The following is a 21,535-nucleotide window of genomic DNA, read 5'->3' as shown; positions in this document are numbered from 1 at the left end:
CTGTGGAGACTGTTATCCCAAAGACCGTTGACCAGTTGTAGCTAACCGTAGTATTAAACATTTTTAAGGGAAAGAAGTACTCCTTCTGTCCTTGTCTCCAGAATTTGGTTTGAATATTGTCTTGCAAGCATTACTGACAGTCCTTTCTTCTTATTCATTTGCTGCAGTTTACAGTCAGTGACAGGTCCTTTTTGACATTGAAGCCGTAAATTATGGATAGAGCAGTATCCTTTGATGACCAATACAGTCCTGTTGCTGCAGTGACAGCTCAGGATTACTGCAGCAATGTGGTCAGAAAAGACATCACTGCAGGCGTGGCCAGTAATGTGACATGTCTGCTTCACTTCCTGGAACTTGGACTGGAACTGAGACACCAGGGGAAATCAAACCTTGTAAGACAACAATAACAAGGGCATTAGAATACAGTTTTGAAACAGACATTACAACAAAGTGTTTGTGGTGTGTATTTAGTGAGCGCAAAAAGGAATTTCAAAGACCACACAGTTGCAAATAAAGTTATTGCAAAAACAGGAGGAGACTAAAAGTTTACCCAAAATTCACTCATTATCTACTCCCGACTATGCCGATGGACAGGTGGGTGAAATGTTTGAGTCCACAAAACACTTTTGGAGTTTCAGGAGTAAACAGTGTTGCAGTCAAATCCAATACAATTGAAGTAACTGGTGAATCCTTCTTCAAACGTCACGATACATCCACAAGCCCCGAAATTCAATTTGGATATGAAACACTGTGATTTACAACGCGTTTTTTATACTAAATATCCGCTGTTATCTTACTCCTTGTTCCAGCTGCAGTTCTCACGAGTTCTTGTGAGCTTGCTTGCATCCCTCATCAAATGCTGCTAGAGACTTTAATCTTCAATCTTGAAGTCTTTAATCTTGATGATGTTTTCCTGCACGTGGCATCTATTGCACTTCTGTCCGTCCTGGGAGAGGGATCCCTCACATGTGGCTCTCTCTGAGGTTACGTATTTTTACCCTGTTAAAAGGGTTTTTAGTAGTTTTTCCTTACTCTTGCTGAGGGTTAAGGACAGAAGATGTCACACCCTGTTAAAGCCCTATGAGACGAATCGTAATTTGTGAATATGGGCTATACAAATAAAATTTGATTGATTGATTGATCACTGTTTACCCGTGAAACTACAAAAGTGTTTTATATGGACTCAAACTTTTCACCCACCCCTCCATCGGCCTAGTGGTGGACACCAGAAATGTGTCCACTGTTATTCAAATTAGGTTTTTCACCGATGGACTATTGCATTTGTTTAATGCGATATAAACATTTTATTTGTTTATATATTTTTTTTTTCTGCAATTTGAATCCAATATAAGTCATTTTCTGCCTTTATCCCTCGACAAAAGTCCGTAAAATGATAAACGTGGAAGTGCAATAGATGGCGTGTGTAGCAGAGTAGTAAATAACAGTATTTACAACTATCATAAGAAAAGACAGTATCTAATAGAGGTCTGACAAAGATGAAGATAGCTGTAATGACATTTGTAGTGATAGCTGTATTACCAAAAACTTTATGTGTGTAGGCAATCTAGTTGTGATCATATTCTACAAAGAGCTGCCTACACGATCATGATCCAAGATTGTCAGGAATGCTTTATACTAATAACCAAATCTTTGAAGTGTGTAGCACAATGGATTTGTGGAGCAGATTAGGTGGGCCAAGCTGTCAATCTTAAGGAAGACCATGTTTTAATGACATCATCATCATCATCATCATCATCATCAACATCATCATCAACATCATCATCATCATCATATGCTCTGATAGCACAGAGAGAGGGGAGGAGGTGTATGGTATCAAACAGTATCTTCCTACCTGTTGAGGACGTTGCAGAGGATGTCATTGACTGGCTGTTGATGTGTGGATGCATGTGTGGAGGGGTATATGTCTCATAACTTCTTCCATTTACACTGGGACTGGTGGGCAGCATGCAGGAATAAGAGGTCTGGCTGGATGCCTGGAAAAAAGATGGGCACATGAATTTTAGAACACCCCTAATTTTACTAGGTTTTAATAAAACGTTCAAGTTCATTTGATAAACTTAAATGGTGCAACGGTGATTGGTAAACTATCCAAGGTTAGAAAAAGGTTTAGATCACTCAATCATTTAAAAGAAAACATGCCAATTTTAATGATCGAGAAAATGGTTAACTTAGGCTTCTATACTCAGTCTGATGGCAAAGTGGAACTTTTACAGTCAGTGAGGATCAGCAATTAATTATCTGTGTTGCACCACCACTACTAGTTAAGTTGTGACTGGTAAGACCCAATCAGGAAGTGAATAGGTCTCAGTTTCTATTCTTCTAGACTCTACAACCCTGGAGATTTTAAACTAAAGCCGAGTCAGCAATGTGTTCGGAAGGGCTCGGAAACAACAGGGTAGTGTTAATTCTAGATGTAAATGTAACATAAGTGATGAAAACACTGTACTGCAGGAAGCAGTTGATAACTCTGTCAAGCCTGTCCCCCTCCCTATCGCTTTTTCTGACCACTCACTTTTCAAATCCTTTATTTTCTCTTAAACTAAACGTTAACTGGCCAGTAATTCCTGCTGGCGGCGTGGTAGCTCAGCTGAGCTCAGCCTGGTCTCTTTCAGTGTCTCTTTGTTCATGCGTCTCTCTAGTCTCTCCTTCTCCTTTTGGATCCAGGGAGAGTTAATTGGCCAACTAATCTAAGCTGTGCCAGTCCCCTCTCCCTGGTAACCCTGGAGATGCTCTCTGAGCCATCTCCACAATTTGTCTCTCTGTTTGTTACTTAGCAGGATTCCTCAAAAACTACTAGATGCATTACCAAAGCACTTGGTGGAAGGATGCTTTATGGGTCGTGAAAGAACCCAATAGATTTAGATGCTGATTCATATCAGGAGGCAGATCCAGTCGTTTCTTTTTTAATTTGTGTAACATCGTGAGTTAGAGTGGCATGACACATTTTCATTGATTTCTCACAGTTTAATTCCTGAATCTTGATTAAAAGAAAACAAACTTCTTGAGGGGACTGATATTCATGAGTGTGTGCTATTTGGTGCAGGCCTTAGCAGAGGTATGTGCTCTACTTAGTGCCTTTGTAGCTCTGTTTTGACCTGTGAATTGATCTTACTTGCATCGGCAGGCTGGCAGCCATACTGAAGCTAGGCATAGCTGGTATGCTGTAGCTGTTGGACAGAAGTGGATCAGGCCTTCCCAACACTGATCCTGATGAGAAGGACACTGGAGAAATAGGTAGGGGGGAATGCAGTGAACAAAGTGTGATTTGTATGAGCAAATCAAGATGTACAAGAGATATTTGTTCCACGTTATCGTTCCATCACAAGTCACAAGTTGTGATGCTCAGGACTTTAACCTCCAGTAGCAGAGCAGGTAATGAATTTATTTTTTAGTTCCTGGATCAGCCGTTTGAACCCTAGCTCCTCCTTCCCATTGGTCCCGGTATATTTAACTGCAACACCAGACCTCAAAACTATTTTCCAAGAAGGTAATAATATGATCGATTTGTGCCAAAGTATGAATAAAAAATATTTTCATGCAAAAGCCGATACAATACATCTGATTCAGAAAATGGTATTTTCAATTGATGAGGGATATGTTTTAAAATGTTGTCTCAACAACCATAAAAGAACTTCATCTGCACAAAATACATTAAATCCAGGTACCTTATGGTCAGAGAATGGGTACAACAGATTACATATCAACCAGACATTAGATGAGATAGTTTTTCATACTTTTGATAGACTACATGGACACATTTTGAGTGGTACATAGAAGAAATGAAAGAAAAGGGTTCAATTTCCAGCAAATCATTATTGCCACAACATCTACTGCAGACAACCACAGCCAATGTCAAGAGGCATCTTAAACAGAGTGCATTTTGACTCTTGATTCGAGTCATCATAATATGTTCCTGAGTAATTGAGTAACTAACCCTAACACTAGTAATTGAGTTACTCATCAGATCCTGTTGACACATAGAGTTTTGGCTGACTAATCAATAAGACAGCATTGCTGTAGTTATTATGACATCAATGGGTGACATGCTGGGGGACATGCTTGTCAGATGTGTGGTGTCATGGGTACCTGGTGTAGTAGGCTGTGGTAGAGGCTGGTAAACACTGGTGTTGAAGCTGCTGCTGATGGGGATGTGGCTGGAGGAGTTGGACACCTGACGTCGTTGGTTTCTCAGCTTCTCTTCTCTTCTCCACTTTGCCCGTCTGTTGGAAAACCAGACCTACACACGGCAAGCATATTATTGTCTTCAGCTAAATTTCTGGGTGTATTTCTGCACAAAATAATGAGGACTTAAGATTTTACTTATGCAACACTGACGTGATACAAGAGCCTACCTGTATTCTTGCCTCAGGAAGGTCTATTTTATTGGCAAGGCGCTCTCGAGCAAACACATCTGGATAGTGTGTCCTTTCAAATTCTGTGGAAAACACAGTCTTTCATTAGATAATAAAAGGTGATAAGCATCAAGAAAGTAGATATGCAGTAATGGCAAAGATTTCATATTTCATTGAATCATTTAGTTTTCTCTTGATTTTTCTCTGTCTGAAGAATTTCACAATAGTTGGGTAGAGGGTCTAGCCTTTCTAAAGCCCAGTTTCATTTCAAATTTTTATATATGTGTTCCATAGCATGATTACTTGTAGGAGGGATCAAACTGTTATGAATTACATCTTAATGTGTGCTTTGCCATATTACAGACTAATCATTTTGTTGCTGTCCCATGGCATTCTAACTTCAACAAGTACCATTCATGATTGGATAAATTCAGAACTGACTGAGCAATTGGCCTTTGCTTCTGAACTGTTCCGGGGACATAATGACAAACTTCATTTTCTATCCCCATAGCTGAACAAGTTGTTAAAAAGGGTTTGAGGTCATGTCATTGTTTATACATTCCCGAGTTGTCTGATTGTTAGTTATGAATCTCGTCAGAGTCAAAGTGAAAGATAATACATTTAGAAACAATTATTAATAGTGTGTTTGGCAGTTGTATGGTGTACTGATCAGTAACTTGAAGTTACCTTTCTCCAGTGCTTCTATCTGATCCTGTGTAAAAGACGTTCTGTTTCTCTGTAGTTTTCGCTTCAGTTGAAGCCTCATCTGAGTCTCCTCAGAGTCTTCACCATTGGAACTGACTGATATGGTGCTCTCCCCTCCTTCTGCCTGTGGACACTCTGCACAAGGGAAGGAGGTGAGGGAGGACAGCAGGAGGAAGAGAGTAGTTGTAGGAAAAAGTAAGGAAGCAAAGAAAGAAGAAGAAAACAATCAGAATTACACTCAGATACACTGCGGTTGAAGACGTTTTCACATCATACATAACAAAAAGAAAGAAAAACGTAGATATGTCTGTAAATATGTCTGAGCAAAATGCTCTTAAGTATCAAATATTGGTGTTGATTATACGATAAATAATGCTAATGAATAATATATGTTTCATATTTTAAATCTATGAATCTATAGCGTGATCAAGTCACACATCAGTAAAAATGCAGAATATTCCCCTCTGAACACGATCATTATCATTATTATTATGACATTTTATCATAAATTATTGATATTTGTGGATACAAAGGCCTTTCACTACAATGCATTTTAGAGTTTTTTTCTAATGTTAAAATATTTTACCAGCCTGATTTCCAGCTGCTGTTGTTTTTAGTGACAAGGCCGATAACACCACCGTGCATGACCCACTCCATTTGTATATTTTTTCCTTTTATTTTTATACTATCACTATTATATTATTTTTCCTTTGTTTATTAAACTTGTGTTTATTCCATTTGTATGATTTATTTCAAATGTAATATTTGCATTTGTTACTGAGTGAGACACTATGTAAGAGCTGCACATCCAAACAAATATAAATCCTGCCTGTGAACAGACAATGCGATATCTTATATTCAAATCCTTGTAATTAAACCATGCATGTGAGTTAATGATGAGGGAAGATACAGGGCACTACAGAGTTGAGATCTCCAACATGTGATCTCTGAGCAGATGAGCGCTTGACTCCCACTCCCTGTGGAACTTATGTTATTTGTGGTGCTAGCCTAATTATTCATTATCCCCAGCAGACGAAGCCTGCAAAACAGAATGAAGCCATTGCTCAGTGTCACAGTCAGTCAGGCAGAAAGAGACACAAATGAGAGCAGACGCCCCCCTCCCCCTACCCTATATACACACAAACACACACACACACACACGCACACACAGGCACAAACATGCATTGATGGGGAAGCAGCAGTGGTGGTAGTATAGCATGACTTTGTTTCACTGTTAGTCCCAGGGTGCTGGAGGTGGAGCAGCAGCATATGAGCCAACTCCACACAGCAAATGGGGCCCTCAGCCACACACACAGAAAGGAAAAGGAAAGGAAGCTGCCATATAATTTGAATTTTTTGTAACTTCTGCAAGTGGATGGGTCTAGTCAACAAATCGTCACAATCTCAGTATTATAACAATAGCACCCGCTTATGTAACAACATTAAAACAATTTAAAACTGGAAGAAAGTAAGTTAAAAATTAAGGAAAATCTTAAGTAAGCCTTGTCAGTTTACCAGGGTTGCTTAAAAAAACAACCGACCAGTTAAGACCCTTTTTCTTTCTTTGTTTGTTTCTTTAATTTTCTTGTAAGGCAGAGGATGAAACATCAACATCAACAACAACAACAATGATACAAGACAGACCACAAACAGTGGATAAACGACAATCACAATTTTGTGTATGTGCGTGTTTGCCGTCAGGGTGAACAGAGTCAGGCCTGTTGGCTCAACAGGATTATGATGTATATATACATATTTAAATATATACATATATATATTATATATTATTATATATTATTACTTTTATGGGTACAATGATAATGTAAATTTATGTAACAACTCATAAAAGTAAATTTTCTGCTGCTGACAGAATATTTGGTAAGTAGTATTTTAGGGGGTATAAATGTATGTCGTCTGTTTGTGGACTGATGGGGAGGTCCACAGAACTCTGCTTCTACAGAATGCTGGTCATCTTTTCGATCGTTATTATCAATAATTTGTTATTATTATAGATATCACACGTCCAAATCGCACCAAATTCAACTCTGCACTTCCTTGTAACCTCAACATTGATTGATGCCAATAACAGTTCTCTGGATATGCATTCCACGGACAGACTTCATATTTCTGAAATTAGTAAATAGATGGAAGTTGCTCATGCAATTGGTATTCCCCTGTTTGCTCTACCATCATAAAACATTAGTCAGTCACACCAATGTGTTCTCAGCCCAGAGACTGTGTGATGCCTGCAACCGTGCTAGGTTTTAGTAAAAGTAGGGCCCTGAGAGTCTCAGCAGTTATTGGCCCAGTATTGTAGTCGCAGTAAGGTAGGAACAGCAGATAAGTTAGCATCTTACCAGTAGAAGTGAGTGTAGTTCCAGCGTACCACCCTGAGCGCCCCCCCCAGTTGGTTTGTCCATTCAGCATCTTGAGTTTATCAAACATCGCCTCAGCCACTACTGTTCCCATTTGCTGCTTGTCACTGGTCAGGTTCCTGAGCACTCGATTTATTGATGAAACCTACCAATAAACACAGTGTAATTACACAAGGTCATCTCTTTTTGTTGGATACAAAAGGTATTGGTACACAGAAACTGAAGGAATTAAACACACTTGTCTTACACTGGGTATATTGTCGTTGGTGCAGACCCCTTCTGCCAGCAGTCGGTCTCTGATCTCCCAAGCGAAAATGGATGGACACTCTCTCTTGTACTGTGCGATCTTTCCCACCACTTCTTGAGTCGCCACTCTGGGTTTACTGCCTCCTATTGCTCGAGGACGGATGGAACCGGTCTCGTAATACCGGCCCAAGATCTTACTCACACAGCCGTTAGACACCTGGAACCAAAACAGGACCCATTATAGCCTAGATACACATTATTCAAAGAATGATGTCTGAAGAATGATCATGGAATTTGAGTCAGATCCTGTTGGTGCTGAAGACTTCAAGTTTGAAAATGTACATAATCTGCTAGTGTGAAGTTAGAGAGAATACAGTTTACTACACCAGAATTAAGACTCAACTCCGATTGTAATATATTACCCCATATATTAACAACCCCCACCAAACTGTCAGTGGACTTGTTGTATTGTGTGTATGTAGGCACAAAGTTTTGACAAAGAAGAAAAATATGTGAGATAAAAAATTAATAACTCTCTTGTTCACTGCTGCATCAGTTAAAATGGTTGCAGTGTCTCTCGTGAGTTTGTCCAAAATGTTTGTACAATATTAATGTGTTCATACAACCATTTTAGCAGATATGTTATGTTTCACCATGGTTAGTGTCACAGCTGAGGGAATCATCTCAACCTGATGAGTTTACCTGCAGAATTCTGGATATGTCACAGGGTCGAGCTCCACTGTGTGCCAGCTCCACTATCTTCTGCCTGGTAGAATCAGGTAAAGGCCTCCCATTCACAAACACACCACCCAGCTGGTTTACTCCACTGTGACCTACACACACAGAAATGTTGACATATAATTAATATATGGTGAAACATGGGTTTCAGTATATGTTTTCAAAGCTAAATTATTGTGAATAGTTAAATTCAAAGCAGCAAACTACGAAATAAGTCTGAACACAATGCACTAAACAGCCACACTGTTCAGGCACATGCATGAAAGGACAGAGTACAGTGGGGGAGACAACTTTGAGGAAATAAAGAAAAAAAAGAATGCTGCAAAACAGTTGTTATATATTGGGAATGCCTCTGATTCATCACAGTACTTGTTGATATGAGCAATTTAAAGTTATAATCTGGCTTCTTACGACCTGAAAAAAATGATCATACATAATTTGTACAGGTTATCAGAATAATGTCACAGGATTAGGCCAATAACTGAAATTCAGTAAATACACAGTACAGCATGTACTGGTATACATACTGTTTTCCTCATTATGCAGATGATGTGTTAACTAAAAATGATAACACCGAATAAAAACTCACTTTACATTTTTTAACTGTAATAGTATTTTTAAAGGAACTATCAGTAACTACAACTAAGATTCACATACCATCTGTTCTGCTCTTTGCTGCTTCTGTAGTGTCCTTTAAATTATTATTCTTACACAGACGTCAAACACTCTGACAAGCCTGAGAGGAAGTGTGACCTGAGAGCACTGATAAATGGCAGAACTGACCATTGAAGAGCAGACCGCCGACTTTAAGCACTTCAGCCAAGTTCAGCTTTAAGAGGGAGAGAAATAAAGTACGTAGGCAGAATGGATCAGGCTGCAGCCCGTTTGCTCTGTGTGCTGAACAACATGTTGCAGCTCTGACATGTTTCTCTGAGCAACAGCAGACTGTACTGTGACACTGTGCAGGTTAAGTAGGGATTTACACTGAATCAATTGTCTATTGTCTGGTAATGGTCCTGTGGGGGAAAACATATGGCAGATTTATAAACCTCTCAACAGGACATTAATAAATCACATAAATATCTGGCACACGCACACACACTTGTGTCTCCATGACTGAGGACATTACACTTACTTACACTAACAGGAGTCTTACTCTAACCTTAACCCTGGGCTACTGTCAATCAAAGTATGTTTCACTACAGACCCTCAAAACAGTCATTGTCAGAGGACTTACTACCACAAATGTGAAGGAAGACAAGGTATTCATCGTTAATTTTCCCAAGAAAAGATATGAGAGTCCCACGACATTTTCTTTAATAAACCGTAAAATATAATTTATTTATGTTTGCTGTTTGCCGTGATGAGTGAATGCCTTGGTAATATTATTGGCTCCTGGCCTAAAGAATAATCAAAATTAACTACAGTTTTAATCTACATCTATTTGTTTTCCAAAAGGTATATATATGAATATGTAAACGATACATACATTTTTTTTACAAATTCACGTACATTTTAGGCACAGAAATTGAATGATTGTTTGACATATTAGTGCCAAACGATCTTATTTTATGAAATCATGAATCAGAAAATGCATATGGCAAATTGAAGTGCTACTTAAAAGTACATTTTTGACTTAAAGTATTAGAGAAACAGAAAATATTTTGACATTTACAGAAAAAAACAAAGTAAGGTGAGCAAGTGTCTAAATGCGTATTTGGAATGTTTCATTTACACTTCTGTTAAAAATCTGTTACAAAACCAAAATTGACCAAAATCTCAGAAATGACCATTCCATGAAAACAATGTCTTTATCTGTGTCTCAACTTAAAAGCTATTGTTTCACCAGTATTTCACCCTGAGTGGCAGCTCAGGTTGGTGGGTTTTTCCAATATCATTAATTGACTTTATCAAGTCATGTTATCATTTTAAATAAGCCGCATAATTTTGGACTGTTCAACCAGCAGTCTCAGTATCAATAAAGCTATCTATCTATCTATCTATCTATCTATCTATTTATCTATTTTCTTTATAATTGTTAATTAGTTCTTACATTTTTTATGTAGAAAACATTCGCTGTTTGACTAAAGTAGAAATTAATCTGTTCTGGATCTGCTTGTTCATTCATTATGATACATATGGTGGAGGAGGGAGAATGTCTTTGACCCCCCACTATCCACCACACCAACTCATCTATTGCAGTAGATCAGTGAGGGTTTACCTTAATACTACGGAAACTGTCATAGCTGTGAACTTCTCCTCTGGTAATTAAATCATAGGGGGAGCCACTACCCCTGCAGAAGCTCCTGTTAACTTTGAGTGTGACGCTGGATTATTTCACCCTCTAACTCTGCCTCACGCTGTCTTGCATCATGTTCACTTTGTGTTTTGGGCACCATTGTTTTGCTGTAGAAATTGTTAATCACAGTGTCATTTCCCAGAGGAAGACACCCGGGCTTTCCTCTGCTGACACACAATTAATAGACAGACATATGGAGTCAATTTGGCTAAGGTCCCTCTGTGACACTCACACACGCACTCACGTACAAACACACACGCACACACACACACACCTACGTGCGCAGCAGGCAGACAGACCCCTGGGAGCAGCTCAGCAGCTTTCACTTTAAATCAGTTCATTCACACTGAGCCTGACTTCAATTATTTTTTCACTTTTACAATGTACTGTTATTATCATCAAGTCTCCCACATCAAACAACAGAACCCCTGGTTTGGCCATACACACGGTCATGTTTCGGATTGGACGCCCCTGTCAGCAAAATCACATCAGCTATCAGTTCCTTCTAAAGCTGTTACCAGTCACTGTTTTATGACGTGACAATGCAATGTTTACTGTTGGGTTAGTTTAAGAGGAACATTGCGGTTTGGTTTAAAGGGATCATTAAGGTCAGTTGAGATCAGTCACCATGGTTACAATAGGTTAGGGAGAAAATGTTGACAGAATTTGGAAATTAACAATAAAGTGTTTGGTTTACCAATCTCAGTTGGCTATAATGAGGACTTCCTCCTTGTATCCCATCATAATTACTAAGACTGCTGGAGGGCTTTGTTCTGGAACACTGGTGCCGTCTGTTTGTTTTTGTTTGTAAAGCAAATTTTGCTAACTGTATTTACTACAATTTGCATTCTACATTATGTCACCATGTGTCTAGTCTAAATCACACATTAGACTTAAATGTTTTTTATTATTAAGATAGATGGAAACAGCCTTGTTGCAGATCGACAGAGACAGCGATTTCAATAAAAAAAATGAAAAATGGAAGATGGGACAGGCAGTACACTTAATTCATCTTCTAAATTTACAGGAAAAAATCATGGAAACAGAGTAGCATGGATACTGCATACAACCGAAATCTTACAGCGATTTCCCACCTGACCGGCAGAAACTCTGAGTCAAACAACAAGTAGGGTGATCACAGCCAACACTGTTTAAACAGTTCACAGTCTGGATCTTCTGCTGAGTGGCAACTGGAAGCGATAGACAGCTGATTATACGCTGCATGGCTGCTTGTTATTTCATAAACTCCTTTATGTTGTGTTTATACTGCAGACTGACTGCACCCACTTTTGTTTTAATAATTTCCTGATGGAACCTGATTCATTCACTAATGATCTGTTCACCCTGTTACTGATCAACACCCTCCAGCTGCTCCACTTTCTCATTGTGGAATTAGAGCTGATTAAAGAGAAGGTGGTCTGTTAGAAGCACCCAGTCTGACATTTAACCCAATGTTACTGTCAAAAGGAACCTGCATCATCTGGTAACATCCAGGGTGAGATCGACAAAGGGTCGGAAGCAGTGTGTTGCAGGGATTGATACTGGACAAGGGAGAGATGCGGGAGAAGGAAACAAGTAAAGACACACATAGATAAATAATACACACACCTTCACTGCAGATGGCATGGACCTCTTGTCCCGCAGTAGGACAGAAAAAACGATTAAACTCATGACAGAGATGGCTGTCTTTGTTGCCAGGGTTAAAAACATTCAATGCAAAATTGTCCAGACATGGCAAAATCTCATGTTTAAATTACAGATGCAAAATATTGGGGAAAGTGTGGGACACTAGTGGATAGAATTTAGATTTATATACTTACCATTAAATGTAAATATAAATTAATGTGTTTCTTCATTATTTATTCTGTGAAATAAATGTTTTGATGATGCCAGACTACTGCTTGTACCAATGTGTTTGTGCAAGGCTGGTCAACTGATAAATAAGTCAGGCCTTACTTTTATGTGTTTCAACAGATCAGATCATTTATTTTACAACACTCGTCGAAGAGTCATTCCAGTTTATCATGACTTATTTTTGTGGTTAAATATGGTTTAATACATCACTTTTTCCATTTAAAGAAACAAGAGAAACAAAAACAGTCAGACCAGACACTTCTTGCCCCTTCTCACCTCTTTTATCCTGATGCTGTCACTTTACCAAACCGCTGATAAATGATATAATTTATACTGAGAAACATTGAGCACAAAACTGCCTAAACAAAAGTTATTACACACACTTTCCAGACCAAAATATGATGTGGAAATGCAAACAAAGTTGGCTTCAGCCATGTAATGAGAGGATGACTGGTACGATATTTTTACTCTTCTACAGAAACACTAAATCCTTGTGGCACTTGTTGGAAAGCAACTCAGTTTACTTGTATCTGTCAGCTTGTATTGTAATGGTGACTCAAATCATTCTCACAGATATTTCGTCATTCACACATTAATTCCCTGACTGCAAATTTAAGAATAAAGAACACTACACCTACAGACTTTTATGTGCAGACCAGAAGCAAATCTCATAAGTGAATGTGGATTGTCTGCCAATGCAAAGCAACTCACTTGAGAGCAAACTGTAAAAATGACACAGATCATCACCTTTTCCGTTTATGGGGCAACAATCTTCTTTTTACACATTCAGCTAGTCTTCATATAAGACACTCCACTGTGAGCCGTTTGTTTCCGAGCAGTTACAGAATCTATTAAAATCTGAAAGTCATTATAGAGCTATAGGGCTAAGGGAGTTATGTCTTTAGAAATTAAATCAATTATACTGATTTAAGGAAAATTATATTTGGCCTGGGCCTTGAGTTGTAGCTCTTTGCGTTGGAATGTTTTATGTGGGCTGGTAAAGTAAAATGTGTTAAAAAAACACATTTTAACAAGGCAAATGAATTGTTCACACACCTATGGATGCAATAACATCAAATGCATTTATGATAAAATCAACGAAGAGGTTTGCGTTGTAACTCACTGTTTTGCATCATGGAGGCCACACCACCCTCCCAGCTTGTTTGACTTCTGTAATCTGTACAAAAAGATAAGACACTTAAACTCTGTGCAGTATAGACAACACAACACACTAATCTGTGCCAGCTGGATTAGAGAAAAGGAAAAGATATACACAGGTCAGCAACAATTGAACTTCTAATCTCATAGTAGTGAGTAAAAAACAACCCCAAAATACTAATTGTCTTATATGTGTATATAGGAATTTAAAGGAGATAAATGAATGTTATTTTTTATCAGAGACAAACACGTTGAGGTGAAAAACACCGAAGACACTGTCTGGACAGACTGGCTGAATGCCACGCCACCCTGTGATTGGTTCATATGCTAATATATGCAAATGTCAATAAAGTTATGAGTCCAGCTCTCACATTCAGACCACTGAGCTGCCACTTTAGTGCCGATATTGTAGCAAAAATGTTAAATCCGTGCATCACTGAAGACTGAAATGTCTAACATTTTATTTACCGTGCGGATATGATTATTTTTATACTGTCAGCCTCTGCTTGTGATTGTGTTTTTCTGTTGCTGGACACTTTCTATGTGAGCTGTATGTATTTTCAGAACAAATTGTAGGTATATTATGTAACTGTAAGGTTTCTTGACAACACCTTGCTCACTGGTGATAAACAGAAACTCCTCGGTGAGGTAAAAAGACGTTGCAGGATTCAGGGACAGCTGCTGTTTGCTATAAGAAAGTCAGGCAATGCACAAAACTAAAGTAGGAGAGAGAAATAGCATATTTTAAATTATCCGTGGTCAGAACACACCAAAAGAAAGTTGTCACAAAATGTAATTCAGGCTCATTCAGATATACAGACAAATATTTCACCTGAAAGCTAGAGGCACATTCTTTCACAAAGATCATTTACACCAAATAACACATTCATATTGACATTTTGATAGATCATACCCAATTTACAGGGCTTCAATTGTGTAGATGAAGAATAAAAAAAATATAAAACGTTAGTGCCGATTTTGTATATTTTTGTATATTTGTATTTGTGTTTTAAGGTTAACATTGTTTTTTCTATTGATTTAATATTGCCAGATTTATATTTTTTACTTTTGAACAATGTGGGCCCATATAGATTGACACAAGCTCTCAAGGAAGCAGGAAATCTGATTAAAAAATTAAACAAAGTCCAGAGTCAATACTGAATGACACGTTGTTTGTAAAACTGAATAATACAAATGTTATCAGTTCAAGTTTACTGATAATTCAGTGGTCCCGGGTTCAGTTCCCACTACACTGCCATAAGATCTTAGTGATACAGTAGTAAATTATGAAAAACATCTTCACAATTCGAAACGCTCCTCCGTTTATCACCAAAAATGTACGAAGGGATGATTCAGGGCAGATGAACATTTTAACCGTGTTGACATCAATGCACATAACAGTCATACTTCACCCCGATTCTCAAAAGTCTTCTCACGTTTAAAAAAAAGAAGCTATAAAGGCTTCAAAGCGGATCCTTCTGTGAAGCCCTTGTTATTAACGACCTGCGTTAATGAACATGAAGCAGCTCACACACACACACAGGCCGGCTATAGGCACCTCGTCCCGGCTGTAACTCAGCGCCCTTGTGCCTGTGAAAAGAGACAAAGAGCCGGAGGAGCGGAGCCACGTCTCTGCTCGGTAAATACCCTCCAGCCTTTGTGTGTCCACGGGATTTTCATGTCGCTGCCTCGTTAGTTGCGGCTCGTTAAAAAACCCCGCGACACAAAACCGCGGCGGGGAGCCCAATTTGACCAGAGCCACGGATATAAAGGAGTTCTGTTGAACAGGCCCATGACAATATACAAGTTTCATTCAGCCGCATTCAGGGCTGTAGGAGGAGAGAAGAGACTGAGCTGCTGCCCGACACTGGAGGAGTCTGCAGCTTCTATCACAGCATCTTGTCACCAGCCTTCTAATCAGAATAATAATCATAACAACGACAATAATAATAATAATCTTCATATTAATCACAACAATAATAATCATCATATTAATCACAACAATAATAATAATTGATTTAGTAATATTTTAATTCAGAAAGAGGGTGTTGAATATTTTCTTAGAATCTGGACGACACACTGTAATGACGAACTATATTAACACTCTATGAAACTTAATAGACTATTTTCTCTCAATATCTAAGAGGATGGTAACTTCAGGCCGCTGATAACAAGTCGTCCGCGTTCCCTCTAAAAAGATAAACCAATGACAAATCTAAATAATAATAATGAATGACAATTACCCATCTTTACATGTATGAATAAAGTAACGAGAGGCATTGCCTACCAGATGTTTTTTTTATTATTATTGGTTATTATCATCTGTCGTATTGTGTCGCTAAGTTCGTTACATGATCAGTGAATATGGACGCGCCAATAACTTCTGCTGCAGCGGCTCCATCTGCTCCTCTTCAATTGAACATACGATATATATTATAATACCACTATCATTCCATTACTTAATATAGTGGACGGACGATGCTTATGTTCCGCTCTTACTGCGCGTTCAGGATCAGTTCAAGATCAGCATGTCTGCTGCGCTCACACTTCCACACATGGCGAGCCAACTCGATGGATCACATACTTAGTGATGTGTACTGTGTGTAATGTATTTAAGCGTGGTAGTGAAATATGAAAAGAAGGAATGTCCTGCCCTTGTAAAGAGAAATCCAGCTGCTGTGATTGCTGGATGATAAAGTCACTCAGGAACTCAAACATCTCACGCTCCTAACTCCTGAGGCTCAGGTGGCGCACGTGCAGCTCCCTCTGACACGAACAACGCTCACGCTCTGGCTAATCCATCATGCGCTTAATTGACTCCGATTTAATTAAGACATTAATTATAAGACGATCATCAGTTTTGTGATGAACTTTGTACATGTTGGCTCTGGGTTTAAAAAAAGATAACCCCTTCCCAAAACGCGTATATAAGCATTTGGAAATCACATCGCTGTGATTCGAACGCGGCACGGGCCTTCAATGCGCTCCCTCGAGTGTGGGCCTCCTTCAAGAAAAAGTGAGGGGCATGAGCTATATCATCTAAATAATCTATAGCCTCAGAGCGTCATAAATCCCTGTTACGTGTCATTTTAAGATATTTAGCTTTTTACATATTTACAATATTCAACGCTTTTATAGGGGAATGCAAAAAAATATGAAGGCCTTTACAGGCTTTGTATAGTGTGGCTCTTTGATATTACCTTTCAGCAATACAAAAAACCCTTCTGTGTCTTTTAATTAGAAATTACCAATTTCTAAAAAAGAAGTTCTTAATCACACCGTCAGAGTGAGCTACAGAAACTCATCTCGTGCATGTGGAGAAAAAACAGCTGGCGAAATGAGAAACAGAGAGACGTTCAGAGTGGATGACAGAGATCTCTTTGGACTAAATTAAATTTTGGGGTAAAGTCTGAGATGATGGGGTGTTTAAATAAAATCCACAGCTCTATCATAATCCCAAAACATAATTTACAAAGTGTCTCAAATCACTTCTGAAGCAGGTGCTCGATGTTTTACACTGAACCGTGTGTCTGCTTCCTGATCTGATCCAGACCTTGATCTGATCCAGACTCTGATCTGTTCCAGACTCTGATCCACAGCATCACTGCTACATCACCGCGCGTCCCCGGATCTCCAAGAGGCTTTTACTTCACGGGTTTTTTGTTGCTGTTTTTTTTGTCCGGAGTTGCATGTTTGTGTGTGTGTTTGCGCGCGCACGTGTTTTACTTATATATTTGTGAGGACGATTTTGAGCATAGACTTTACGGAGTGAGGACATTTTTGGAAAGTGATGACATTTTTTAGCATAGACTTTACGGCGTGAGGACATTTTTTGAAAGTGAGGACATTTTTTTGCATAGACTTTACGGAGTGAGGACATTTTTGGAAAATGGTGACATTTTGGCTGGTCCTCATCTTCAGAGGCTAGTTTGAGGGTTACAACTTGTTTTAGGGTTAGAATTAGGTTAGGGTTAGGTAATTAGTTGTGATGGTAAGAGTTAGGGGCTGACATACGCATTATGTCAATAAGTTTCCTCCCTAAGATAAAGGTACTAGAACACACACACAAACACACGCACACACACACCGTGAGTTGGCTAACTTCACAATAAAATGTAAAACAATATCTTTACAAGCACCAGGTTCCTTGTGACTAAATCAGTAATACAGCTGTTGGATATCATGTTTCTGATTTATTTCAATTATTTAAGAGCACTCTCTTGAAATAAATTCAAAAGAAATCCTAAGGGTTTCTTAGTTTCCCTCACTGTGTCAGTTTGAGTTGTGGAGTTGTCTCTTTATAAAACATTTATTCCACCAAGGAGGAAGTGATCAGAGAACATCTCTCTCCTCCTCGTTTCCTTTAGTCACCCTATCCCTTCTTTCCTCTTTTCTCCTTGTTTCTCTGTGCAAAGTTGTAAAATTGATCAGTTCCTTTTGGGAAATTTCTAAACAATGTTTTCATTCATTTCTCCTTTGTAAGCGTTCTTCTCTCTTTCTTTTTTCTTGAAGTTAAGAGGATAAATATTTTCTCTTCACAACTGTTTATTTTGTTCTTATCTACTAAACAAACTGCAACTTTTTAACTCAGAGCATATACTAATGAGAGAGAGAGATCGATAAGAGAGAGATGAGGGAGAGGGTGAGAATGAGAGAGAGAGAGAATGAGAGAGAGAGAGAGAGAGAGAGAGAGAGAGAGAGAGAGAGAGAGAGAGAGAGAGAGGAAAAGAGAGGGACAGCAAGCTTACCTTTCTGTGGCATGCTGCAGGGAAGTAAAGTTTTAGTGCGTTTAGTTTTCCAACAGCTTCTTTCTTCTATTCTTCCCTCCAATTAGTTTCTCCTTGACTGAAGAGACAAGTGCACAGAGAGACAGAACTGGTCCTCTGAGGAGGAGGGAGGAGAGAGGGAGGGAGAGCGAGTGGGAGGGCCAAGAGACATAGAGAGAGAGGATGAAGGGGAGGGGATGGAGAGTTTGATGGCTGAGAGCTTAGAGAGAGAGAGAGTGTGTGTGTGTGTGTATGTGTGTCTGTGTGTGACACAGAGAGAGAGCGAGCGAGCGAGATAGAGAGAGAGACAGAGAATAAGAAACTCCTGTGATCAGTGTCCCACAATTCACTCAGCAAGAAAAAGGCAAATATTCAGACTAAAACAATATAAACACCATTCAAATATTATACAAATAAATAAAAGCCAAGTACTTTAACATGCAGACAGCAAACACAATTGTCCTTTCAGACACATTTAAAAGAGGGTTAGAATTGTTTTTGCAGTTGAACAGTATACAAAGAACTAAGGTCCTAATTGTATATAATAATTCATCATGTTGCTGGTCTTTTCTAGTGCAGCTTAAAGTTGCTAAATGTGTCAAATATCATAGTCATGAAATATATGAAGCAGAGTCAGGAGGAGAGAAAGGTCAAAAGATTCTAACTGTAGCTTTTACGAGACAATAGTATCTGTTCAGGGGCAACAGCTCTCACTTTCAGATACTCTCTCCTAACAGACATTCCATTGAAAGAGCTTTGTGGAAATAATTATAATATCATCCTTTATTCGTCTCACTTCGCAGAAGTTAGCCAAAAAGAAGTTCAAACATCACCTGCATTCCTGGCCAGTAAGTTAAGTGTCTGTTTCAAAAAGGTACAGGAATTGGCGCACCCTGTTCCCATGCCAGTGGAGTTTGCCTTTCTTTTTTGACTTGGGTAGGTTGAAGAGCAGTCGAGCTGCTGCCTTCTGGATGAGCTGCAGAGGTCGGATGGCACTAGCAGGCATAGCAGGCAGGAGGGAGATGCCATGAGCCTGGACCAGAACCTGTCCATGATCTACCAAAATGTCTAAAAGATGTCCTATATTGCGATGTTAAAGTAAGTGAAAAAAACTCAGGATCTGCTCCCTGATCCGGAAATGCATCCTTCCACCAAGTTTCATGGAAAAAGGTTCAGTAGTAATTCTGCAAACAAAGGCTCATGAAAACATAACCTACTCGGCAACCTACAAGGTAAGGTAAAAAATACACATATCATTTTTGACGGAGTGTCTGATTGTTTTCATGCATGAGCGTGTCCTTTGTGTATGATGCACTTTAGTAATGTGATGAAAATAGTGGCATTTTATTAGCTTCTGTAATAACAAGCTAATGATGTGCATTCGAGATTAGCTGTTTAATTGTGTTTATAGGGGTAAACTGAAGTGTATTGTTCCTTGTGTGTCTCTCTCCCTTCTGGCCCCGTGTTGGTCTGTAGGCGTGCCTCCTCGACTCTGCTGCTGTGCACACCCTGCTTCAATATGACGACCACTCCTCCCCGATGAGCTCACCTGCCAATCATCCAAGACTCTGCAATCTATAAACACAGGATCTTCAACCACTCTTCACCAGATTATTGTTCTTACCAACTGAGGAGCAGTCAAGCCACTTTTCCAGGGTTTGCTTAAGTAGTTCCTCATGAAGATTTTCTCTCCTCGTGCTAATTGTTTTTCTCTGTGCTCAGGATCACCAGCCACCAGCTCAAGCCACCAGGCCAAGCCGAGCCTTCAGCAAAAGAGCTGCCTCACCTGCTCTCAGTGACACCAGAAACCTCCCCGGATATCCAGCTTGCTCCCCCCACCTGGACACGTTTATAATAAATCACCTCTAAACCCTTCCCTCGTTCCATGTTTTGCTTTTGGGTTTCCCACTCTTAACTATTGCTGGCAGGCAGTTATGTCATTATATGTCATTTAACACGATGCTGTTACTGGGCTCTCTCTCTAGTCTTGATGGTGGTACAATATTGAGTGATCCTAATAAATAAACCCTCAGATAAATAACTGCTGTGTTTTTCTTAGATATATTTTGAAGTATTGATTCTTTTATTATCTTATTCATTTAAGTTTCATGTACTGTTTGATTACTGTTTATGTATATGTACTTTAAATGCCTCTATAACGATTGACAAAATGTACTGATACATTTTTTGAGTTGTCCTCAGCCCTGTTCAACACCTTTGGGATGAAGTGGATGACTCAGATATTTTCACCTGATGTCAGTGTTTCTATTGCTCTGGGGAACTAATCCCTGCAGCCATGATCTAACATTTGAAGGAAAGACTGAAACCAGAAAACATGAGGTTGTTCTTGCACCATAATGTCCATGCTCATCTGGAATTATAAGTTTAAATTAATTATAAGGAACAGAGCACATTTAAGAGAGGGATCTCTAACATGGGGCTCTTTCTGAGGTGGATTTGTGAATATGGACCATACAAATAAAATGCTATTTGATGAAAGATTTCAAGATGAACTGGTGAGAACTAAAGATTTAAGTGTGAAATATGTGTGAAGTAATTTAGTAAGGCTCTCAAAGGATATTATAAGAATTAAAATAGCCCTTACTAGGAAAAGGGTTCCTAAGCATTCCATGAGGTTAAAGGAAATGAAAATTCGCTCATTATCTGCTTACCACTATGCCGATGAAGGGGTGGGTCCCCAAAACACTTTTTGAGTTTTAGGCTAAAACCGAGTTGAAGCTGAATCCAATACAATTGAAGTGAATGGTGACTGATTCTTCAAACGTGAAGTTCTATGTTTATTTCTGTTGTTTTTTTCACGTTTGAAGAATCGCTCACCATTTCAAGTTGATATTCAAATGTTGTGGTTTGCACGCAGAACATTGAAGTGCGAGCCTCTCACAAGTGGTCATGATAATCCCGCCCCCAGCCTCTGACGTAGGAGGTTCTTTCCTTGTCTGCCTCTTTGGAAAAGGAGTGTGGAGTCCCTTATCTCACACAGATAATGATACTCACAGCTGG

The 21,535-nt window shown here is 39.1% G+C and overlaps 1 protein-coding gene across 1 annotated transcript; it reads right to left on the bottom strand.

The window, feature by feature from the left end:
- Window positions 1–303: 303 nt before the first annotated feature.
- Window positions 304–18,509, bottom strand: LOC128444576 (paired box protein Pax-6-like). Its single transcript, XM_053427130.1, has 11 exons — window positions 18,497–18,509; window positions 13,714–13,767; window positions 8,402–8,532; window positions 7,701–7,916; window positions 7,436–7,598; window positions 5,061–5,213; window positions 4,374–4,456; window positions 4,108–4,258; window positions 3,134–3,243; window positions 1,853–1,994; window positions 304–389 (listed from the first exon to the last, which is right to left on the bottom strand). The coding sequence occupies exons 1-11, from the start codon at window positions 18,507–18,509 to the stop codon at window positions 304–306; spliced, it is 1,302 nt and encodes a 433-aa protein (XP_053283105.1).
- Window positions 18,510–21,535: the final 3,026 nt, after the last annotated feature.

Source organism: Pleuronectes platessa, chromosome 7 (genome assembly GCF_947347685.1).
Source record: "Pleuronectes platessa chromosome 7, fPlePla1.1, whole genome shotgun sequence".
In the NCBI taxonomy this organism is placed as follows: domain Eukaryota; kingdom Metazoa; phylum Chordata; class Actinopteri; order Pleuronectiformes; family Pleuronectidae; genus Pleuronectes; species Pleuronectes platessa.
The sequence above is the reverse complement of the archived record's forward strand: the minus strand, read 5'-3'. Positions and strand labels throughout refer to the sequence as shown.

Coding starts and splice junctions, on each gene's coding strand:
- LOC128444576 (XM_053427130.1), bottom strand. Junction 7,917..8,401: donor ACATATCCAGAATTCTGCAG/GTAAACTCATCA, acceptor TTTTGGTTCCAG/GTGTCTAACGGCTGTGTGAG. Junction 1,995..3,133: donor CTGCCAGCCTGCCGATGCAA/GTAAGATCAATT, acceptor TCTTTTTTCCAG/GCATCCAGCCAGACCTCTTA.